At 38.4% G+C, this 25,924-nt stretch overlaps 1 protein-coding gene across 5 annotated transcripts in view; it reads left to right on the top strand.

Moving 5' to 3' along the window:
* The window catches only part of TMTC1 (transmembrane O-mannosyltransferase targeting cadherins 1), a 282,846-nt gene that overhangs the window by 6,960 nt on the left and 249,962 nt on the right, over positions 1–25,924 (top strand). For 4 of the 5 annotated variants that reach the window (XM_050748517.1, XM_050748516.1, XM_050748520.1 and 1 more), the window contains exons 2-4: positions 9,140–9,317; positions 19,533–19,606; positions 22,393–22,569. In XM_050748517.1, the coding sequence (XP_050604474.1) occupies positions 9,140–9,317; positions 19,533–19,606; positions 22,393–22,569 (429 nt within the window). Of the gene's footprint in view, positions 1–5,180; positions 5,551–9,139; positions 9,318–19,532; positions 19,607–22,392; positions 22,570–25,924 lie in introns of those variants that run through there. The other variant, XM_050748519.1, reaches the window with a different exon arrangement.

Raw genomic sequence — 25,924 nt, 5'->3', positions numbered from 1 at the left:
CTTGGGAGGCTGAGACAGAAGAATTGCTTGAACCTGGGAGGCAGAGGTTGTAGTGAGCTGAGATCGCACCACTGCGCTCCAGCCTGGGAACAGAATGAGACTCCGTTAAAACAAAAAAAGAAGGAAAAAAAAAAAAAGAAAAAAAAGAGGGGTAAGGAATGCCTGATCATGCCCACATAATGGCAATGTTTCTTTCCCAAATAATAAGATATAATCTCTGTACTATGAAGTCCTCTTTGATCTGAACCCTGGCTACCTCTTTGACGCCTATTCTACCAATCTCAACCTCATTCTCTGCACCAGCATTCCAGAACCCTTGTTCTGATCTGTGCAGGGCTTGTGTGCTCACCATCTTTGGTTTCTGCTTAAATGTCACTTCATCCCAGAGGCCTTCCCTGGTGGCCAGGTGATCTAAAGTAGCAAACACTCCTCTGTGTTTTACCCTTATTTCCTTACCCTGCTTTGCCTTAGTATCCCCCTAAATGATGCTATCTAGCATCATTTTTATTGACTTTTACCTCCCCTCACTACAGTGTAAGTTCCATGAGGTTTATCTCTAGCACCTAGAACTAAGCCTGGCTTGCAAAGTAGGGACTCAAGAATTATCATTGAAAGATGGAATACTATTTGTCAGTTAAAAATAAATTAGTTTTTTAAAGAATGAATAAATCCTTTTTGTGAATGCTCGAATTTTTCAGGTAAATACTAAGGTAAGGCTACATGATCATAATGTAGAGAAAAGTTTGTTTGGTTTACTTTTTCACTAATTTACCTTTGTTCTTTCTCTCTCAAAGAGAAAAGTGGAGGCAGACTAGGAATTTCCTCAGATATATACAGAGAATACCAGTAGGTTCCTTTTACTGAGAGATTCTGAAAGGGATGACTTTGAATTTCTATTGTAACTTGCTGGGACTGTAACTCTATGTAGACAATGAGGATCTGTAGCACTTTTGGATCTCACTCTTCTTAGGTGGCAGATTGCAGCACAAATGGTTGGTGGATGCTTGCTGCAAAGTTCAAGGCGAGAAACAGCAGCTGTGCCTTCAAAACCCAGAATTATAGGAGGTTCTCACTACACTCCGATCTCAGGGTCCTAAGATTCATCCATGCCTGTGCTTTCTGTGAGGAATGGCCTTGTTGGATCAAAGGGAGTACAAGAACTTGAAAATATTTTATCAGAGAAACTAACATGACAGTGAATTTTTCTGATCTTCATGCTGGATTCTTGGGAGGAAGCTTCTGATCCCTTGGAATTTCCCAAGTGAGAGGAGTTTCCTTATTATTCATGATGGACTCCTGGGATCACACCTGTTTATGCTAAGGAGGAGCTGACTCATGGTGGGCTCCTAGATGGTTACAGGATGAGGGCTGGCTGTGGTGTAAAGACCAATTATATGATTAGAGGGTTGGGACTGTGAGGCATGTGATATCTCTCCTATATCCCAACCTCCTAGGAGGGAAGAGGGACTGAAAATTGAATTGTTACGTGGTCAGTGATTCAATCAATCATGCCTACATACTGGAACCCCCAATAAAAACTCTGGACACTGAAGTTTGCTTGAACTTCACTGGTAGGTAATCATACCTTGATGTTCTGGGAGGGTGAAGCATCCTGTAGAAACAGAACATTTATGCTCAGGACCCTCCTGGACCTTGACCCATAGATTTCTCCCTTTGATTGGTCCTGACTTGTAACCTTTATAAGAAAACTATAACCATAAGTATAGGGGTTTCTCAATTTCTGTGAGTTGTTCTAATGTATGATCAAACCTAAGAGAGTTGTGGGAGGCCCTGATTATGTAGTCAGTTAGTCAGAAGTACCAGTAGCTCGAGGAACTTGTGGCTGATTTCTGAAGTGTGAGGAGTTTTGTGGATGACTTTGCCCTCAACTGGGAGTCTGTGTTAATTTTGGGAAGTTGAAGTCAGAACTGCATTACACCCAGGCACTCCACCAAACACCAAACACACATTTTTTAAAAAAATGCTAAAAGTTGACAGCTCAGTTAAAACTAAAATATTCGGCCTTGGTCTGTCCTAATTTTTATTATTTGCTGACTGTCTTTCTGAGGATTTTCTTCTGGGACTTGCTACCTTCCAGATATATTTACTGATCTTCCTGCCTTCAGTTTTCTTACCCTTTCTTTTGTACAGTTATTACTCTAATAACTGTATTATTACTCTAGTACTAATATAACAGTGACAATAACCTCCATTCCCATGGGGCAGCTTTCCCATGTGGCAGATTCCTCATAGCCAGATAAGGATGTGATGCATTGAACTCAAATGAAAGCCATGAATTTTGCCTTGGCTGCAGAGTGTCAATCTCCCCTCTGGACTGTTGTTTGCATTGGTGCCTGGGAACTACATCGTTTTGTACTTCAGATATATTAAGCAATGATGATTTGCTGATTTATTCCTGGTTCTGAAGGGAATGCAGAAGAAGAGCAACCAAAATGATTGAGGGCCAAGGGGATTTGCCTTAGAGGAAAAATGAGAAGAACCAGATGTTGTTATTTATTGGTTGAATGATCTAAGAAGACTATGGAAACCTCTCATAAGCATTTGAGATCTGTAATGATGGTGAGAGGTTGGGAAAAAGAAACATGAACAGTAATAGAGGAAGACAGGAGAATGTGCTGTGTGCTTTGTACTGGGCTGTGGAAACCCATGCGGAAAGTGTTGGAGAACCCATCACTGGAGACACCAGAAACAGATAATAAAGGGGTACTTTTAATTTTTTATTTTCCCTGGTTTGTATTTCTTTGGAAAAGAATACTGTGAAAAATCTGTGCTTTTCTGGAAAGCTGGGCAATCCTAGCAGCCTTTCCTTAAGCTTTGAGACCTGTCTCTCACTGTTCTGAGTTATCACCTGACTTTGAACCACTTGGTTTGCTTGGGGCAGATCTCTGGGCCCTAATTTAGATCTACTGCCTTGGAATACCTTGGGATGGGATCAGAGAATCAACAATTGTAGCTACCACACCAGATGATTAAGATGCTTGAGAACCACTGGGACTCATGGGGGCCCATGTTTAATGAGGTTGAGATGCCAAAATCTCCCTGGCATAATGTAGAGAAAGGAACGCAAAGGCTCATTGAGATAGGAATGCCGGCATGCGTTCATCACATGCAAACTGCACACACACCCTCTCATGCCTCCATTGTACTCCCAGCTAGGGCCAGATGACTTTCCCTTTTCTGAGGCATTGAGAATTACATTGGTGAAGGAGCACCTGCAACTTCGAGAAGCTCTTTGGTGGATCTCTTCTGTAGGCCAGGTGTGATGTAGGAGATGCTGCCATTGAGGTGAACTTTCTGAATTCATGGGGTGTTGGGATCCTGGAGTACCAAAGACCAAGTGGCAGAGCTTAGCTGCCAAAGACAAGGTGAGTGCCTTGATCATGATGGGCCTCTGGGACACAGTGATAATCAGAATGTTTTGACCTGCAACAATCATTGGTGGTGGCCAATTAATCATGTTGTCCCTAGGAATGAAGTAGATGGGCAGCCCTCTAAAATTTTGCTGAAATTTATTCCAGAAAAACTCCGGGTTCAGGGCCAGGAATCAGGCTTGGGTCACCACATGGAGAGTCATGATGTCTTACCCAGTTTACAGACCTATGCCAGTTCCTTGAGGTAGAGCCATTTGATTGACACGGAGTTGGGGTTCTTTTGAGGAAGACTCTAGTATATTCCCTACTGTGTGTCTCTATTTCACAAATACAGACTGTTACTGTTTTGTTTTGTTTAGTTTTGTTTTTTTCCTAAACCAGAGCTATTGTCAAAGAAGAAACTTAAGAGACAGTGATGGGGTTTATGTTAAGCTCCAGGCTGTGTGAGTGAGGAGGCAGAGGGCAGCCAACAGCTCTTTCTTCTCCCTTTCTCTCCACCCCACAACCCCTTTGGTGCCAGATTGTGTGACCCTATGCCCTTTCCTGGGAAGGGATATGGCAGTGCTGCAAACTAGCTTATCTAAGAACTCATGGCCTTACCTTTCTGGGAAGTTTTACAGAAAGGCAGAGGGAGTTCAGATGGAGAAGGGGCGATTTGGATTCATATTTACCAAACTCTGGAAGGTTTTCATATAGTGAGCGATGGCTATTAAGATTATTTCAGAAAAAAAAATTATTTTATTTCCTACTGCTTGGCTTAGTTTTAAATGAAGAATGAAGGCTACACCAAATAAAGTTAGAGATTCTTAAAGTCAAAGGGAAAGGTGATCTTTTCCAACTGCAACTTAATGTAAGCTCAGTAAATTTTCATTTAGAATCTGTTGTGTGCTGAGTGAGATGATACAATGACAAAAAGAAATTAGTTTCCTATAGTGTATGAAAAATATTTGAGGAATATAGTTAATGAGTTTTTTTAAAAAATTGGTTAAGTACTTTCATAGGGGTACATTCAGGGTGATATAGATCCTGAGATGTTCTTTTTAGATGGTATTTCTTGTGAGTTGTCATTATACTTCTTTGTGGACATTTCTGATTATCCAAGCACCTGATATAATTTTAGATGTTTAAATGTGTACTAGCTTCAGTGTTACTTCCTACTTTGAGCTGAAGCCTGCTTCTCAGTACTTTGCATATAAAAAGTTGAAAATTGAAATGCTAAAGGGTCAGGCTGATCTTAGAGTGAGTGAAGTGAGCTGGATGTGAGGTTATGTTGTAATACTTTGCATTTTAGGCACATGGGAATATTCTCCTCTTCCAGAAATATGCTTTCTTCCATTTTTCTTCAAGGAGTCATTTTGACTGTCTTATTGCCCACGTGTGATAGTCATGTAGGCTCAAGAAATATTTCACTTTCGTCTTTACTGTACAAAAAAAATTGTGCGTGTAATGATAAATGAATGCCTTCAGGTTAGAAATATGATAGGAATTGGTAGAGACTACAGCAAATTGTGCGCCCTTGTCCTCTCGAGATGGGCACACAGATATTTCCATGCAGCCATGTAGGCCCAGAGTTGTCAGGTCTTCTAGTATTTTAAGATAAGCTGGAAATTTTTATATGAAGCCACTTGTTTTTAAAACCCTGGTAAATAAAAAAGAGGTATGAAAGTAAAACAGAACAACCTGCAGGCTAAACCTAGCCTTTGTGAAGCCAGTTTGCAACATCTTTATTGGATTGTAGTTTCCCCTTAGGGAGCTACTTAGAATAAGTGCATTCCTTTAGTATTGCTTTTCATTCATTCATTCATTCATGTTTATTCATTCATCCAAATGCTTAATGTGTGATAATCATGATTGAGGCATTGTGCTAGACACTGTGGATATAGCCATAAATATGGCAAATACCTTTTCCCCTGGAGAATTTGGCATCATTTCTGTCATCTTTCTCTAGGCTGAGCATCTTCCATTTCCTCAAAGCTACATTCAAGAGGCATCATTTCTGAGGGTCTTCCCTACCCCCTTAGCATCCCGAAGTTCTCCTGTGAAGGTGCTCTGTGTTTAAAAAGCACTCTGATGGTCTGCTGCCCCACATTGGATACCACCTATGTTGCCTCTCCCATCCTCAGGTAGAATACCTCCCTCTTCCCCATCTCTGCACCTGGTAAGTTCTTCCACTGCCAGAATTCTTTAACATTGAATTAGCTGTTTAATTACCTTGCCTGCCCCTACTCTGCTATTAACTCTTTGGGAACAGATGCCACATCTTACTTCTCTTTGTATCTCTGGGCCCTGAATCATATCTGACATGTAGTATGTACTTAATAAATACCTAATTGTGTGAATTGAAATGAAAAATTATTTGACTTGTGCAGTTCCCTGTCTGTCTGGTTTGGTCTGTTTTGATAACCGACACACGTTAACTCTGTGTTGAAGGCAAATAAAAGCCCCAGAGCAGTAACCTATGTACGGTTTAATCTAGATTGCAAGTATTTTGTTATTTTATATCCCCATGTGAGCCTTTACTCTTACCATTGTTCTGTCTAATCCTGTTAGAGTTAGTTAACAATTTCAGCCATTTAAACTCTTTGTGAATGTCAGTTAGTTCTTCTGGTACATTAACTTTCCTTTCCAGATAAAGGCATTTTGTATCTTGATAAGTATACACTGTATAGTTTCATTAAAACTTTGATAAAAATATTGGAAAATACAGAGGTAATATCAGAACCCTGTGGCATACACTGGAGATCTTAGTCCAAGGAGACATTGATTTATTATTCATTGCTCTTGGTGTTTGCTACAAATCTATCTTAGGCTATCTTGTTCGCAGGGAGATTTTGAGAGATTTTGATAAATGCCTTTGTTAAAATAAAGATGTGATGCATCCATCACATCGCCTTTTCTATTAAATTATGAGGCTAATCAGTGAACCCCGTTTTTGTGAACCCATATTATCTCCCAGAATCAGAGATTCTTTTCTCTATGATCACATGTAGGATATGCTAGAAGCTTTTGTTAGCATTTTATCTCAAGCTCACTTGTCTGTAATTTGGAGAATTCACTCTCCATCTTTTTAGATATTTTAAATATACTCCTAACTCCAGATTCAGGGTGATTTCTTAAAGCTTAGATTCACCAATGTTGGGTTCCAGGTAAGGGACTTTCACACCGTTATGTCATTACTGCGGGGGCTCCTCATTCAGCAATTTATTTTATATTTTGGGATCTAACTGAATTCACTTCAAACACCAGGCATTCTAGAGTGTACCTTTTTAAGCTTCTGATGCATGAACCATACCTCGTGCAAGTGTGTTTTTTCTATAACCCTACAGATGCAATGGGGTGCATTAGGTCCTGTTATTAAATTTAAGCCAAACTTCAGAAGTCTCTCTCTTCTGCATGTCTGTCTCACAGAAGAATTTTTTAAGATTTTGACTAAGTTCAAGAAATAACATGGATAACACCTCGATATTTTCAGATATGATGCATATGAACCACAAAGGTGACTCATGCCTACCATTTTATACTGTTTTTGGAAGGAGAAAGGAATATATGTTAAATACCTGATGAGAGTATGGTAATATAGTAATGATGCCATCTCTCATGATGCTTTTTATTTTTCAAATGGTTGAATAATAAATACTTTGCAAAAATAAGCCTTTCGTTCTTTTTTATTATTTGTAGTCCAAATTTATTATCGAAATTTTAGGATCCATGGGAATAGTCAAATTTTCAAGGATTTGGCTTGTTAGATATCTTGCCTTTCTCACTATTGCCATTTTTATAATTCACACTGTGAGATCCATTCTTGTACATTCACTCTTCCATCTTTTCTATGTATATGTACATGTATATGTATTTATATATATATTTACATATATACTTTATATATATTTTGTATTTTATATAAACTTTTCTGGTTACTTCCTTATGGAAAATGCCTGGAAGTGGAATTTTCAGGCAAAAGTGCATACCTTTTTAAAGCCTCCAATGCATGTCGCCAACCAAGAGACCTTCCAACTTGGACACCTACCAGTCAGATGTCAGATTGCCTGTTTTCTGTCATCCTTGTCACTGGTATGAATGAATTTTAAATGAATGGCTTAGTTGGTCTGGAAAGCTCAGCCTGATGAAGTAGAACTCAGTGTAAAATCAGTCTCAGAGGGATGGGCTGTTAGGGAACTGCATCCAAGTTCTCCAGGGACCTGGACTTGGTCTTGCTCTTCCTTCACAATTCTCGCATCCCAAGCCTTCTGACTTCAAGCAGCTCTGCCGCCTCATGTGTGTTTCTATCCAGGAATGTCATGCTGGTCTCCCTGCTTTAGTTGGACCTGTGAGTTCTCTAGTCCACTGCCTTTTCCTTTTTCCCTCTGGATGGGCAAATTTCCCACCAGGCTTCTGTATTGAGGATGCTGGGGTGTGTGCAGACTAATGAGGCTGCCAACATACAGCTGAGTCAAATCTTGCATCAGAGCCCTGGAGTTGGATCCAATACAACAATTTAGTTTTCTAGGCTTAGTTAAGACTCTGATTACTTCAGTGGGAGTGAAAATGGAGTTTATTAGTAACTATGACATTTGCATTCATATGTCCAAATAAATCTTGAGATGTTTAAAATTCTGTAGGTTAAAGCTGTGCATGAATTACGTCAGTTATTTAGAATACGCATGTCATCTCTAAAGCTGACTTTTTCATTCTTAGTTGTTTTGGCAAAGAGGAGCTGTTTCTATAAGAGAAGCAGATTAAAGGCCTGAGAATTGAAGACCTAGGATTGTTGTTTTGTTAAAATGGACCAGAATACAGACAACTGTAGGCAGTACCACTTAGGGCGTCAGTGCTCCCTGGAAACAATCATCTTGTGCAAGTGTATTTTTTCTGTAACCCCACAGAATCAATTGGGTATATTATGTCCTGTTATTAAATTTAAGGCAACCTTCAAAAGTCTCTCTATTCTGCATTTCTGTCTCATGAAAGTATTTTTTTAAGATGTTGAACAATTGGTTTTCCTTCCCTTTGTGGTTCTCTTTTAGTTTCTTTGTCATAGTCTTAGAAATCAGGTACTGAGATCTGTGGGAATTTATGTCAAAAATATTTAATACACATTCTGGAACAGGATGCTTTTGCTCATCTTTTCATTTCAGCTGCAGCTGGTAATAGCATGTAGGTTCCCTAAAGCTTCCTTTGTGGGGTGGTAATGAGGTGATGCTTCCAGGTGCATAATCTAGAAACCTGGTTCCTGGTGGCACCATGGGTGAGAGAACACATTCATTTGTCCCAACTGTGTGACCAATGCCTCATTTGTCCGAACTGTGACTACAATCGTAGTTTCATGGTTTCTGTTCATTTCCGGTATATGTGGCTCTGATCCACGGCACTTGGGACTTCCCTTTCAACATTCAGTTGCTTGGGAAGAGCCAGCAATGAAAACAAGAATATTAAGGGGGCGTATTCGCATTAGCCACGGAGTGATGGAAAAACAAGCTCAGTACCTGTTTGCTTGCCTTCTCAGTGAGGTCAAAGTTCCCTGAAATAATATTGTATTGTATATGCATGGATTTCTGCACATGGGACAATTCTGAAATAGCAAAAATGTGATACATACACAAAGATAAAAAATAACCCAACGTTGGGTATCATTTAAAAATCATTAATCTAATAGCTTATCTTTTTAAATGATGGATTCCGTCTGTTTTCCTTGTGCTTATGTTGAGTTTGTAGCTAATGCAGTTTTTTCTTTTTTCTTTTGTTTACAGGCTAAACATATTTTTGACTGGTATGAACCCATTCTACTTTCATGCAGTAAATGTAATTTTGCACTGCTTAGTGACTCTTGTGCTGATGTACACCTGTGATAAAACTGTCTTCAAAAATCGTGGACTTGCTTTTGTAACGGCATTGCTTTTCGCTGTGCATCCTATTCATACTGAGGCGGTAAGTGTAATTGGATCTCAGTGAAATAATGAATATGAGTATGTGTGTGTATGTATATGTGTATACACACACATATATATACATGTAAATATGTGTGTATATGTCGATATGTGTGTATATAGATATATACATGTAAACTAAGCTGATCTTTTTTCCCTTTCAAAACCACATGAATTCATTCTACTAAAGTGTTTGTCTTTATATATAAATCAATTTGTTTGACAACTTCTCCTTTTGAGTGTTCAAATTGGTTTTATTGCACCTCTTGGATTTAACTGCTTTTCTAAATAACTGCTGTTATTATTACAGGTAGTAATAAATGGCCACAGTTTGTTCAGTTTTGTATTTGCAGATAATTTAAGTCCTAATGTGTTTTAAGCAGCAAGGGCCATTTGAGACACTTAGCGTGCTGAGTCATTGTTCCTGCTCCACATTTATGTTCTATCTTTTCTCACCCTGCTCTATTTTATAATGTTTGTTATGCAGAACTGTAAGTGCTGGGGAAGTACTATACAAAGTTAGACTGACATTCTTCAAGTTAGAAAGACAGACTTAGGAGCCTTACGTGTTGTTTCCCATGTTACTTAATAGGAAGGGCAGTTATTGCGTGGGTGATGAAAAATTTACTTTAAAAGGATTGGCTGGGTGTGGTGGCTTATGCCTGTAATCCCAGCACTTTGGGAGACTGAGGCGGGAGGATCACTTGAGGTCAGGAGTTCAAGACCAGCCTGGCCAACATAGTGAAACCCCATCTCTACTAAAATTATGAAAAACTTTAGCCAGGCGCCGAGGTGGGCACCTGTAATTCCAGCTACTTGGGAGACTGCGGCAGGAGAATTGCTTGAACCTGGGAGATGGAGGTTGCAGTGAGCCAAGATTGCACCACTGCATTCCAGCCTGGGCAACAAAGTGAGACTCCATCTCAAAAAAAAAAAAAAAAAAAAAAAAAAAAGTGTTGATAGCTATGGCCCTCTTTAAAATATTTATTTAATCATTCTATGAATCAGATGGCATTTTAAAGCTACTTTGTTTCCTGGCTCGGTGAACACAGCTGGTTTGTTTTACGTGCCTGGCCAAGGGTAGATGAAAGCTTGATAAGAGGTCCATGGGCACCACGGTTTTACAAGACTCTTTTCCAGAGCCTCAGCTTGCATCTCTCCGGACGCTTCTCTGAAGCTGATCTGCCTGAGAACACACCTGCAGTAAAGATGTCATGGTGGTTCCCTTCTCCCTCCTCTGAATTCAGAAGTGACATAGTTGTCATGGGGATGCATAATAATATGTTTATTTGAATTGACACAGAAGTCTGATTTAACCAGTTGGTTTGATGAGGAAGACTGGTTTGCCAGTTAGGCTATATGATGGGCATTTTCCACCAACAAAATTCTAAATCTGTAAGCTCAAAGTTTTGACAAAAATATATGTTGATTGGGTGATGAAGAAAGATCACTTTATTTAAAAAATTACATTGTGAAAGGTCATTTTCCCAACTCTTTGTGAGTATTTTAGACTGAGCAAGGTGACTTTAAGTGGGTGAGTATGAGGTATAAATAATAGCCCTTTGCCGAGTTTCAGTAAAGCCGTTCTGCTTTACTTAAAAGACATTGTGACAGTAAATGACTGTAATGACAGGTCACTCTAATGATGGCCATGTTTAAATTGTTTCCTTTTGACAAAATGAAAGGAGGACCTGATTACATTGTCAGCTGCTAGATTATTAAAAATTATGTAAGGTGATAGATCATTATGTGATATTTTCCAATACCTTGGAGTTCAAAGAATAAAGTCATTGCTGTAACAGGTCTACTTCCATTTTCACTTATTTATGTGAACAGCCTATGAAGATGAAAGCTAGGAATAGCTGGTATTAATGCTGCCTGCTGTCATAGTCTAACGCAAGGTAAGATTCAGCCACGGACAACTGAACTTACTGAAAAGAAATCTGCTGTACCTAGGTTATTAAGAGGTGATTTTTATACTTATTAATTATCATTTTATGCTTTATTTATGATATATCAAACATCTGTGAATTAACAATAATTGGAATAGTAGTACAAAAATTTAAATTTTAACAGTTAGAGGCTTATGGTCAAGAGAAATTTAAAATATAGATTTAATTGTATATATTTTTATTGTAGGGAGAAGGATGATAAATACAATATTTTTAAGCATAACTATGTAATTTACAAAAATGGTGAGGGGGAAATACAATGAAAGTATGAGTTCAAGGAGAAAGGGTATGAAGTGTCTACCAATTAAAGAAGAACCTATTCATGTTTGGATAAATGGAAGATGATGAGCTTCAAGTTGCTATAGTGTTCAAATTCCATTTGGTAGATTTAATACAGGAACATTATGGCCTCATTTTGAAATGTCAATATCTACAATGAATAGGCAGTTAGATCCTTTCAAGTATTTAAAATTATGATGAAAAAGTTTTGATATGAATTGAAAAACATCAGAGAGAGACTTAAGTTTTTAATGTTCTTTTTGGATAGAATATGAAGAAAAATAATCAAGGACTACTACTAACTAGACATATAGAATATGTGATGCTGGGCCAATGGCATGTTATACTCTAAAACCATAGACAGTATTTTATTTCTGACAAATAATTCTTCATATACAATTGGAAATCTGTGCTTAGAGCATATTGGGGACAACTACTGCATGAAAGAAGAAATGAGTAGGGCAATAACAGTTTCAATTCAGAGGTATCAGAGAGAGAGAGTGCATAAAACACAGGCAGCCTTTGGCAGTGTGATCAGGAACTGGTTAAGGTTGGTTCCTAAGAAAAGAGGAAAATCCTATTAGCAAAATGACCTTCAAAAAAAAAAAAGTTACAACAAGCTTTTGTACTAATCGAAAAAAATCCATAGTAACAATGAAAGGGACAGAGGAGTCTGAAAGCTGGGTATTTATTTAGGGAAGGATGTTAGGGAGGGTGCTTACATTCATAAGGTTATGAGGGAAGTGTAAGAAGGAGGCAGAGAAATGTAGCCTTTTACAAAACAGTTTACATGGCAAAGTAAAATCGGGGAACTTATTATTTAGTCGTAGATTTCAATTCAAGTTTCTAAGTAGGAGGAGGACAGAGAAATAGAAAAAGATATGTACTTTCCAGAAGATATAGAGATAAATCATTAATATTATTATTTGAGACAGGGTCTCACCCTGTTGCCCAGACTGGGGTGCAATGGCATGTTCATAGCTTGCTGCAACCCCCCTCTCCTTGGCTCAAGCAATCCTCCCACCTCAGCCTCCCCAGGAGCTGGGACCACAGGTGCTCACCACTATGCCGGGCTTTTATTAGTTTTTTTTTTAAGTAGAGACAAGGTCTTGCTACATTGCTGAGGCTGGTCTTGAATTCCTGAGCTCAAGCAATCTTCCTGCCTTAGTTTCCCAAAGTGCTGAGATTACAGGCGTGAGCGACGACACCTGGCCCTGATGAATTATTTTTTTGAAAACGACCTTGGCTTTGTGGGAGAGGGAGTTACTGGGAATTATCGCCTCTTTATTAAAGAAGAACAAAAATTGGATCATAAACTATCTCAGGAAGGATGGAAATTTTAAATATTTTAGGTGGGGTTTAATTTGACACACTGATATGATTCAGCATTTGCTTTATTAATTATGTAATCAACAAATAGTTAATGAATACAGTGTCTGCAAAGGATTGGTTCCAGGACCCCCAAAGGCACCAAAATCTTAGGATGCTCAAGTCCCTTATATAAAATGCTGTAGTATTTGCATATAATTTACACACATCATCCTGTATACTTTAAATCATCTCTACATTCCTTATAATACTCATAATTTGCAAATAGTTGTTAGACTATATTGGTTTTTATTTGTATTATATTTATTGTTGTACTTTTGTTACTTATTTACTTAGTGAATTTTTTTTTGATCATCAGTTGGTTGAATCCAGGGATATAGAACCTTTGGATATGGAGGGCTGACTATACTTGCTTGGTGTAAGGCATTCTACCAGGGGAATATGTGAGTGAATAGCAGGGTCCCTAGCCACAATTTCACAAGCTCATTGAAAAGCCAAAGAGCATACATATAAATAGATGCAAGATAAAGCAATATGTTGTAACAAAACAAGAGCCCTAGCAGAGAGCAAAATTATGTTTAATTTAAGTAAATAGGGACAAATTCATTTATTTACTCAATTTATTCAATCTTTCAATAAATATTTAAGTGGCTATAATACAGTGACTATAATAGAGTCACTCAGTGCAGGGGTATAGCAATAAATAAGCCAGACCCAGAGCTTTCCTCACTTAAGCCTTTGAGATTATTGGAATAATTTCCTGACAGTATTTTTTTAGGAAATTTATGTTTTTATGAATCCTGAATCATAAGAAAAATCAGTAGAGACACTGGGAAAATGGAGGAAGTTATTTTAATTCTTCTATGATAGTTAAAACTTAATCATTGTAGAGACGTTACAGATTTACAGAAATGTACTTAGGTCAAATTGAGAGCAAGCGCAGGAAACGCCGATGCGTGGAGTTGAAGGTTAAGTTCAACATTTCAACAAGAATTGGGATAGGAAGACTTAAGAGAAAATTAGTTATGATCTAATCAGTCTGTCTGATTTGTAGCTGTTGCTATGTGTTAATTGTGTGTTCCTGGCCCTGTCTGACATTAATGGAACTCATTCTTGCAGATAAAATAAATATCAATAGCCTTATACATATAGTATACTTCATACAAATCTTATTGGTGGTATTCCAAAAGACAAGTTTCTACAGCAAATTAACACCTAATTTGAAATTTCTGCCTGTGATTGTGTTAACCTTACTAGAGGATCTGCCGTTCCATTATTTGAATGCTCTCCAATTATGTTCACTGATGTTTCTCCCTCCAGTGTTTGAATATTTCTTAGAGGCTGCAGTTCCTAGGTAACAGCCACCATGTTGGTAACGGAAACCTGTAGTTTGAGGCTAAAATACATGCTGGCCATTTGCATACATTTTTCATTAACCATGAACTGACCAATTGCTTTTGTACTTTCCAGCACCCTAGAAAGACATTGTCATAAAATCCACTGGCTCCAGTTTAATGTTCCATCTTTGCTTCCCATTGCCCCTCCTCACTTCTTTATTTACTCCATGCTCTTCATCACCTCAGGTCTCCCCTTCCAGAAGCACTCCGTATACCTCCAGACCTCTCTTTCTCTGCCGTTCTTGTATCCTCCACTGGCAAAGCATTTTTGTTCCTTCCCAGGCCTAGTCTGCGCATTCCCTCGCCTTGAGCTTCCTGAAATCCCCCTTGTCTATGTTTAAGTCACAGTTTACATGGCCAGACCTGTGAAGCCTTCCTAGATCCTACAGTAAAAATTAATCTCTTCAGTCTTCTCTTGGTAATGGTTTCTCCTCTTATGATGCATGCAGTTTCCTTGTGTGCTATTTAATATCCTCTTTTGACTCCCCACCAGATGTTAAACTCCTTGAGGCTGATTGTATGCTTCCAACTGGCACAGTATATAGCTAAGAGGAGGCACTTGGAAAATGTTTGTTAACTGGAATTAAACACACACTTACTGAACATGACAATATTGACTAATTGAATCACAATGAATGGCTGGTCTAGATATACAGTAGTTAATGACTATTATAGCACCCATTTTTAGATATCTAGCCTTTTGCCCCAAATACCTCAGTTCCACAGGGGTATAGAATGCATGTTTAGCGGTTTGGACTGGCAAGAGAGCCTATCAATGTTACACCAATATTTCAACACCCTCTTTGAGCTTCTCCTGCTAGGGACACTACATTCTTTATATCTGGGCACATCCAGCTGGCACAGTCTGCTGTCGCCTCTTCCAAACTGGCTGCAATGCAAGAAGCCGGGCTGCAGGACGCCTTTAACACATTAGTTAAGCTTGCTTAGCTTGTGATTGCCTCATTCCAACTTGCTACACCCAGTAACAGCTTGCAAGTCTTGCTGTTGGCTACATCAGTTGTGCTGTGATGAGCACCCTTCTCGGTCCAGATGCCTAGGCTTATCTCAAGACTGTTGCTGGTGAGCTGGGCTCTCTGTTTAACTTTCAGGAGGATTTGCAGGTGATGCTGAGCTAAATGTTCAAGGAGGTGGTAGTGTAGTCTGAGCAGATCTGGGCTTACAGGTGACCCATATACACTTCCGCTTTACAGACTGAGAGTCTGAGCTGAGCCTTGACATTGTGGTGACACCACACTGTCACTGCATTCGTCTCTTGAGTTGTGCAGTCTTCCTGATTTGGTACTCATGTTCCTTTTAGATTAACAAATCAATGAACAGCATGTGACACAAGCAGCCACGTCAGGTAATAGCTTTCAGCCCTGTATTGCCAATGGTATTCTTTGGCCATGTCCAGGTTTCTCTTAATGTAAGTAGGACTGGAATTTTTCTCAGTATGTGACTTGCTGTCCGTCCATCTGCGTGTGTATAATTGAGTTATGTTTTATGCAGATTTTAACTAACAGATACATTAGATTATCTAATAAAGTTTGCAATTAAGATACCGTACATGTAAACCTTAAAGTAAAAAGATGATTTCCGTAAGCCACACACGAAAACCTATCTCAGTGTCAAGAGTTCCACCCCCTTTCTCTGAAAAAAAAAGGGGGGAGGGGAGAGAAAGAAGTGCACCAGCATTTATCCAACAGGCCCTTTATGTATATATCATCTCATGAATTACAACCACCCTGAGAAAGCGGGCGTTACACGGATTTTAAGCATAACAAAACCAAATCTCAGATGACAAGAGCAGTCTACATTCAGACTTTGAATGATTTACCTCCATGCTTATTTTGTTTTAAAATTTTTGAGACAGGGTCTTGCTCTGTCGCTCAGGCTGGGGCGCAGTGGTGTGATCTCGACTCACTGCAGCCTCTACCTCCTGGGCTCAAGCAGTCCACTCACTTCAGCCTCTCGAGTAGCTGGGACCACAGGTGCACACCCGGCTAGTGGTTTGTATTTTTGGTAGAGACAGGGTTTCTCCATGTTGCCCAGGTTGGTCTTGAACTCCTGAGCTCAAGGGATCTGTCCACTTCGGTCTCCCTAAGTGCTGGCATGACAGGCGTGGCATGAGCCACCGTGTCCAGCCACTTCCATGCTTGTTTACTGCCTCTCCTTCATGGCTGCAAAGCGTGCTCATTGCATAAGGATGCTTACAAGTATATTTCCCAGAAAACTGTTTCCTACTATTAATTGTTGATTGATTATTTAACACACCATAGACCTCGGGTCTTCCGTGATATGGGTGATACTATTCCTGTGCCTGAAATGTCAGACCAATTCATCTCCCTTTTGAACTGTTCCTCATGATTTACCTCTTATGGTACCTGTTCTTTGGAGCGTCTTTAAAAATCTATATCCCATTTTTCCCTTGACTCTTTTATTTCTTGGATTTAAAAAAAAAGACAGAAAAATGCATAGATATCTTATGTAGCAAAATAGTGTGAACATTTGTAAAGAGTCATCTGTTTCCCAGTCCTCTTCCATTTCAGTCTTTTTCTGGAGTAATGCATTTTTTGAAATAGTTTCAAACTTAAAAAATATGGAGAATAACTGTACACTCCCTGTCCAGATTCACTAATTTTTCACATTTTCCCACATTTATTTTATCACCTTCCTCTCTTTCTCTCTCAATATATAAAAATGTTATTTATTTTCTGAAGCATTTGACAGCAGGTTGCACAATTCATACCCCTTTATACTTTAATAATTTAGTTGTATATTTTCTCTACTCTTCATTAGTCTCCTTTAGCTTGAAACAGTCTTCATTGTCTTTCTGTAATATAATTTATAGATTATAATATAATTTAGAATTTATATTAGAACATGTAAAATAACAAATGTTATTAACATGTTATATTGCAATATATGGTTATAATATATTCTATAAGTATAATATAAATATGTAATAATGTTATACAATTTATAACATATACTACATATAATTTATAGATATAGCATATTAAAAATGCATAATATATAAATACTGTATGATATATAGTTATGTGAAAATGAAGAATGAATAATGTATAAGTAATAAATATATAAAATATATGCATATTATATGTGTAATGCATTATACATATAATATATAATAATATATACAATATTATAATTGTTAGATTATAATGAGTTATAATTATGAATCATGGTGTAATGTAAATTAGAATAAATTAATATGCAATAAAATGTAATGTTACAAAATATTGCTACATGTAAAATTTATAATTTGTTAGTGTAATATATATTTATTTGTATTTTTATCGAATGTTCCTCATCTTGAGTTTCATGTTTTCTCGTGATTCTGTTCAGGTTATATGTCCCTTCTAGAATACTGCATAAATGATAGTTATGACGGTTCCTTCAAGAATGGTGATTTTAATTTGATTCCACAGTTAAGACATAGTGCAATATAACACATTTTTTCCATAGTGCTCTTTTTAAATATTTTCATCTAATGATTAGTAAATAGACACTTTGAAGTTCTGCTAATACTTTGCACCTCAAAAACTTTCATGCCCTGGGTTTAGCATCCATTGATGTTTTTGATGTTTCTTGCTTGCTCCAGTCTTCACTCTTCTGGCAGCAAAATGGTTATTTTCCAACTCCACTGCTCCCTCCACATTCATTAACTGGCCTTTTAATGAAGGAAGAGGTCTCCTTTCTTTCCCATTCACTTGCTTGCTGTATGTGTGTAGGTACATTTATATGTATCCATTCATTCATTTATATATATACAATTACGCTTTGCTTAACAATGGGGACATGTTCGGAGAATGAGTTGTTAGGTGATTTTGTCATTGTGCAAACATCATAGAGTATACTTACACAAACCTAGATGGTATGGCCTATTGCTCTTAGGCTACTGTACTGAATACTGTAGGCAAAAGTTACACAATGGTAAGTATTTGTGTATCTAAACATATCAAACATAGAAAAGGTACGATAGAAATATGGTATTATAATCTTGTGGGACCACCATCATATATGTGGCTTGTTGTTGACCTGAATGTTGTTATTCAATGCATAGCTGTATTTATTATTAGTATGGACTCATGGATTTCATTTTCAATGGTTTATAATATATTATTGTACTCATTTATTTTAATATTCAAATTGCCTTAAGTTTGTTTGGTGGGAGCCCCTTGTTGCTAGCTTCTATGCCCTTTTGACTATCATTTTATAAGCATTTTCTTACTTTCTGACACGAGATGATCCAAGCTCCTCTTGAATTTCCCCAGCCTCAGCCCTGGTATCAGCCAGTTTTCCAAGGAGCCGGTGTTCTCTTTTGTGGGGAAATAGTTTGTGGTTAGTGCCAAGATGGCCCATTGCTTCTGAGGTTTTATGTTTATAGGCCCTTTCAGTGATAGAGCTAAGAAAAATATGCACACATGTACACACACACACTTGCACACACATATACTTGCATATAGCAATCATCAGTTCAAATTCATTCCCTTTCTTGTTTTTTTTTTTTTAATTTTTTGAGACAGGGTCCACTCTGTCACACAGGCTGAGCGCAGTGGCACGATCACAGCTCACTGCAGCCTTGACCTCCATGGCTCAAGCAGTCCTCCCACCTCAGCCTCCTGAGTAGCTGGAACTACAGGCATGTGCCATCATGCATGGCTAATTTTTGTATATTTTTGTAGACATGGGGTTTTGCCATGTTGCCAGGCTGGTCTTGAACTCCTTAACTCAAGTGATTCGCCAGCCTCGGTCTCCCAAAGTGCTGAGATTACAGATGTGAGCCATCCTGCCCGGCCCCATTTTTGTTAAAAGCATTGATTCTCAACTTATTTTTTTCTAGTTCTCTAAAAATATTGTCTGCTCCATTAGCATTATGGTACACAGAAGGACACAGTGTCTGACTCTCAAATATGCTCAAAATTTTTTTGAATAAATTAATAAATGAATAAATTTTGATGCTGTGAATTGACGCTCTAAGAAGAGAGCTTAAAAATAAAGTGTGGAAATCTTGCCCCTTCAATCCTCTTTTTTCCTTACATAAACTCGTTATTAAATATATTTGATAATCAGAGGTGCTTAGTCATATATCAGAACTTGAAGAACAGTGAGTTTTCTATGTTATTATATCTTTCATTTATCTAACAGCAAATATATTTCTATCATGTATTTGTGTAATGGTTTTCTGAAAGTAATTGTCCGAGGTTTTCATTTTTTATTATTTTAACTTCCAAGGTGGCTGGGATTGTTGGCAGAGCTGACGTGTTAGCGTGTCTGCTGTTTCTATTGGCCTTTCTCTCCTACAACAGGTATGTGTGGCTAAGAGTGCCCTTCACTGTGATTGCAACTGTGCCATGTGTGTAGACTATGAGCATGTGCCTGAGAGGAGAGAGGCTTCTGGTTGTGAAATGCTCAGCAAGCTTTCCAGGGACCAGGAATAGGAAACTCTCTCTTTATCCAGTGCTGGGCCGTTTCTTTTTCAACTTGATTCTGAACCACACTGTAGCACCTTAAACGGATTGCTTTCCCAGTGCTGAGAACCAAAGCGCTTGCTTTTTCATTCCTTTTACTTGTAGTTTCTTACTGAGAATTGAATTTGGAATTTTAGCTCTAAGCCAAAATGTAGTTGATGTAATGTTCTCTTTTATTTGCCTATGATTTGCTTAATTTTTCCTTTTTCATTTTGGTCCTAATTTTTTTCTCTTTGTTAGCCTCACCAAAGTAACTCAGAGCTTAACATGACAAAGCTGAGTGTAAAGTAGCATTTCTTGACTGTAGTTTTCCAATTTACATATAGTTTCATCAAAAGACAGAAGTGTTTTGCGTTGGGAAACTGAAAAGCCTTTAAATAATTTCTCATTGTATTGCACCTTTACCCTAAACCAGTCAGATTCTCATCTGAGTCACGTCATGTCCATATAGCGAAAGGAGTGGATTAAAAAGAGAATGTGAATGGGGGCAGCTCAGAGCATGGCCTGTAATATGGTTTGGCTGTGTCCCCACCCAAATCTCATCTTGAATTGTAACTCCCACAATTCCCACGTGTTGTGGAAGGAACCTAGTGGGAGGCAATTAAATCATGGGGGCAGATCTTCCCCATGCTATTCTTGTGATAGTTAATAAGTCTCACGAGATCTGATGGTTTTAAAAATGGGAGATTCCCCACACAAGCTCTTTTTGCCTGGTGCCGTCCATATAAGACGTGACTTGCTTCTCCTTGCCTTCCACCATGATTGTGAGGCCTCCCCAGCCATGTGAAACTGTGAGTTCAATAAACCTCTTTCTTTTGTAAATGGCCCAGTCTCCAGTATGTCTTTATCAGCAGCATGAAAACAGACTCATACAACCTAGAGAAAGGGGGCAGGTCAACCATGTTGCTCAGTTTCATGGAGAGATGCCTGATTAAGCATTTGGTGGCCCTGATCTTTGGATCAGTTCTTTGACCTATGATCTTACAAAACCCAGTGACTGAGGAACACTGTTCTAAACCAGTGGCTCTTAATTAGGGGAGATTTCCCTCCTCCTCCTAGCCATTACCTCTTCTACCTGCAGGAGACATTTGGCAATATCTGCAGACGTTTTTGGTTGTCACAACTGAAGAGGTGCTCATGGCATTTACGGGGTAGAAGCCAAAGATGTTGCTGAACAGACATTCTGCAATGCACAGGACAGTCCCTACAACAAAGAAAATGCCAGTGGGGCTAAGATTGAGAAACCTGTTACAAACCAATTTAGACCTTGGGTCAAGGATGAAATGAATTAAGTCTTAGGAAGTTTTGTTTTGTTTAAAGGGTAGAACGTTTTCTTAGCATAGTGTAAGTCTTCTTCTGATCCTGGCTTTGTAACTTCCTACTACATTCTTGATTGTATGATGTGGTGTCATGAAACCTGAAAATATAAGCCAAAATTTAACAATTAATTATTTCTTGTTTACTGTGGCATTAGAATATAAGTAATAATTGCTTTGGAGTTTAAACTTGTTCTCTAGGCCTGTTCTGTGTGGTTAATATGTTTGGGGGGCATGATTAGGCCTGCAGTGTATCCATATCTGTATGATAATGAGCCATGTTATTACAGATTGGTTTTGCATGCCATTCTCACTTTCAGAAATTTGAGCTATAGACCAACTCAATAGAAATAAATGCCTATCCACTACAAATTCTGTGTATAATTTTATGCAATTGTTTTAAGACATAACACTAAGGAGAAGGTGTCTCAACTACAGAAATATTGGCCTTTACTTCCATGGAATAGGAGCCAATGGGTGTGATACTTGTTGAAGGGAACAGTGATGTTTCTTGGTAGGGGGCCAGCTCTGTTTTACAAGGTGAAACAAAGGTTTAACAGCACCAGAGAGATTTTGAAAATCCTTGTTGGAAATTAAACTGAGAAAAAAATAAACTTTACCTAAGGTCTGCTCATAGAAAATGAATTTAAAATTTTTGGCTGAATGAATTTAGCCAAAAGAAAAAAAAGGTTAAAATCATTGTATTTTCATCCCAGAGAGAAATGCTTATTATATTTTGGCATATATATCCACTGGTAACTTTGTTTTATGTATGGAAGCATATAAAATACTTCACTACCATAATGATAATGGTGATATACACTTGATGTGTGACAAGTCATTCGTTTAATCCCTCCTATAATGCTGTAATCCCTTTTCACACATAAGGGAACTGAAGCACCAAGAAGTAAAGTAACTTGCCCCATATTACCCGTTAATCAACTGCTGTGGTTAGCAGGGTATCCAGGGAACCTGGCTCCTGAGTTTATGCATATAGTTTAGTAACTTGATTATTCACTTAGAATGTATTCACTTAAACCTCTTTTCATGTGACTAAGTATGTCTCTCTGGTAGAATTTTAAATGGCTTTTTGGTGTTCATTTGTTACATACCATAGTCTGTGTATACTGCAATTTAAGTACCAAATTCAGTATTGTGGGGATGAAGGCTCTTTAAGAAATCTCTACTCACCTGCTTAATTTCTTAGAATACAATGAAATTGACATTAGCTCTTATCTTTAAGAGGTGGTATTTCTTAGCAGACCACATTCTTGCTTAGATTAAAAGAATCTCCAACTTGTTTTTCAGGAGTCTGGATCAGGGCTGTGTTGGGGAAAGCTTCCCTTCCACGGTGTCTCCCTTCTTCTTGCTCTTCAGTTTGTTTCTGGGGACCTGTGCGATGCTGGTGAAAGAGACAGGCATCACGGTGTTTGGAGTGTGCTTGGTTTATGACCTCTTTTCCCTTTCCAACAAGGAAGACAAGTCGTAAGTCATTTTAAAGTTTTGATATCAAATGGCGTGTCATGGGCAGAGAAGAATTACTTAAAACAATAGTTTCCAATCTTCCATTTAAAAAATACAAGTATAACACTTTATTAAATGTCATCTCACCTTAGACTGTCACATAATCAACAAGGCTTATTTCATTAAGATAAGTGCATTATATATGTTAAAATGCTTCACACTTTTATATAAATCATTGAGGACTATGAAGTTTTTGTGAGCCCCAAATTTGGAATTGAAAAGTATCTATGTTAATTGGAAGTTTATATTGCTGTTTGTTTTTGCCGCTGAGAAAATCTTGATTCATAAAAATAGTGATTGCAAATGGTAACAGTTTTTCACAGCTTGCTTTGAATCCCTGCATTTGCATGAGGGTTATCCATCAAAGAGCCCCTTGTCCTGCTCTTCTAACAATGCTGGTACCTAAGAGTTTTAGGAGGCACCCATTGGAAGTCCACAAAGAGCCAGTCTACACCATACAGGAGTACATACACGTCATATTCAAATTAATGAACAATCTTGTTTAGTAGCCTAATTTATTTAAAAAATTTAAGGCACACGCATTTTATGTTGTGGCTTATAGATGATAAGAATCACTAAGGCATATTAAAAGTTCAAGCACATACTGTAATTTTCTTCCCCATCAAATCGGTAATTACCAGTAATTTTACAAGCAGACCCCATTTTTCAGTAATTATAAGGTCCTTACTTTTAAACTTTTAAAAGATGTGGCTAATTTATTCCCCCGCCTTATCAAATGAAGAATTTTATCTGAAAAAAAATCCTGCTTTTTAAATCTCATTTCCTACCTCTTTATACTTCTTGACATAAAGATAAGAGCAGTGATATTGAGTGGCAACAAACTGAGATGAGTCAGGAAATTCCGATCACCTTCCTGCCTGGAAGTGTGATAGTTGGGGATAATTTAAAAAGAGTGTAGTGCTCTGTTGGCTCTCAGTAAATCTCAGAGACTTATAAAAACATGGAGCCAAATAATTACTTTCACCCAAACTCATGCCAAGAAAACCGTGAGCCAGAGGCCCTTCCTTTGGTCTATATGAGGATGCCTTTCCTCCATATCCTCTGACCGGTGGGAGTAATTGCATTGCCCAACTTACTTTTTAGGGACAACCTGTAAACCCTTTTTCCACTTTCTTCTTGTGTCTACCTTGTCTCAACCTCCTAACTTCTTTCTGCTATGCCTCACTGACAGCAAAAATATAAGACAGCTGACTGAAGACGCACTGTCTCACGTGGTCCAGTCCAGAGCTATTTTACTGTTGTCATGAAAGTCATGTCTTTGCTGATCTTGGGACTCTCCAGGCCACTGGTTCCGACACCTCTTTCTTTCTTCTTCATGTAGTAACTATTGAGCCAGGCCTTTTTCAAAAGGGATAATTGTCTCTTTCCTTTCTTTACCTTCATCATACTAAATGGCTAGAAATTCTTTGGGAGAAATAATACTGCTGATACAAGTCCCACAGCTCCGTCTGGGTCTTTTTTGTTTTGTTTTGTTTTGTTTTAAGAAACTTCTAGGCTGGGCGCGGTGGCTCACGCCTGTAATCCCAGCACTTTAGAAGGCCAAGGCGGGCAGATTACAAGGACAGAAGATCGAGACCATCCTGGTCAACATGGTAAAACCCTGTCTCCATTAAAAATACAAAAATTAGCTGGGTATGGTGGCACGTGCCTGTAACCCCAGCTACTCAGGAGGTTGAGGCAGGAGAATCGCTTGAACCAGGGAGTTGGACATTGCAGTGAGCTGAGTTTGCGCCACTGCACTCCAGCCTGGTGACAGAGTGAGACTCTGTCTCCAAAAAAAAAAAAAAAAAAAAAATTAGCTTTCATATCCAGCAGTGCAGCCTAAGTGGAGGCATTCATTCTTTTCTTCATGCTTTTATCCACCCATTCAACACATACTCATTCTGCCTAACCAAGAGCAAGACAAATACGGTTCCATCCTGCAAAGAGCATATAAGTTGGTGGAGACAGACATTATGTAAATAATTCGATGAGTGATTGATTAGTTATAAAAAGTGGTAGGAAGGAACCAAAGGCTGTAACATGGAGACCTGGCCAAAAATGGTTAATATCACCTAAGGGTTGGCCCTGTGCTGGCACTGTGCCATGTCACTTCCTTGCAACCGTCTTTATCCTCATTTTACAAAGGAGAAAACGGAGGCACAGAAAGGATCCTCCCCACAGTCAGCCAGCCCAAGTCCAGCCAGGATTTGGACCCATGTCCATGTGGCTCCAGATTCACAGGGTTGGCCGGGAGCACCATTGCCTCCAGGGAAGAACATATGACAGGGACTCAGGAGACCTCACAGGACATCTGCTGCTCAGGCATTATGAGAGTTACCCAACTCAGAGGTTCTGAATATCTGGGGAGTCGTGGACTCTTGAGAATTTCACAAAGTTGTGTCCCCAGAGGAATGCACATATACACAGAGTTTTACACAAGCACCTAGAGGTCTACTCCCCAGTCCCTACTTTATCTGCTGATTTTGAATAAACATCTCGGCACTAGGTGGTTCTTGAGATCTTTCGCTGTATGATTCAGGAAGCAGGAAAGAAACAGTAATAGAAACAAAATGTTGCAAGTACTTTCCTACAAGTGCAATTTATTCCTAAATTTTAAGATTGGCACACATGGATGGAATGAGATTTCTTCTATTTGACATCATCTTTAGGAGGAAAGATTTTCAGTGAAAGATCAGCTCCTGAAAGTTATCTTTCTTTTGTAAAAATTCAAGATATAATTCCCAACATGTAGAAAATAACGTTCACTGTCCACAGTCCTTATCCTCTCTCTCCAGAGGGAATCACAATCCCAAATTTGACATTTTTCATTTCCATGATTGTTTCTAGGACTTTACTTCATATACACACATACCAGTGAATAGAAAAGTATTGTTTTTACATATTTTCAAACTTTGCATAAATGCTATCACTTACTTTTTTTTTCATTTACCATTGGGCTTTTGAGATATATCAATGTTGATATATGTAGCTATATTTCTTTTATCTTAACTGCTGTATAGTATTTAATTATCGTTATCCATTTTTCTGGATTTGGAATTTAGGTTAGTTCCACATTTTTGCTGTTATAAACTATGCTGCAGTGAAATCTCTGTGCATATATTCTTGTGCAAATACATGAAGCTTTCTTCCAGGCATAGCCGTGGAAGTGTAGTTGCTGGGCAAAGGATAGATGCACGTTGACTGCATTACATCCCGAGACATTGCTCCTGAAATGGTTCTAGCAGGAATGAGAATCCTCTTTGTTTCACTTTCTGACCATCCCTTGGTAGTATCAGATGTTTAAATTTTTGTC

Source organism: Macaca thibetana, chromosome 11 (genome assembly GCF_024542745.1).
Source record: "Macaca thibetana thibetana isolate TM-01 chromosome 11, ASM2454274v1, whole genome shotgun sequence".
Taxonomy (NCBI): Eukaryota; Metazoa; Chordata; class Mammalia; order Primates; family Cercopithecidae; genus Macaca; species Macaca thibetana.
Note: the sequence above shows the minus strand (reverse complement) of the source record. Positions and strands in the feature narration are given on the sequence as shown.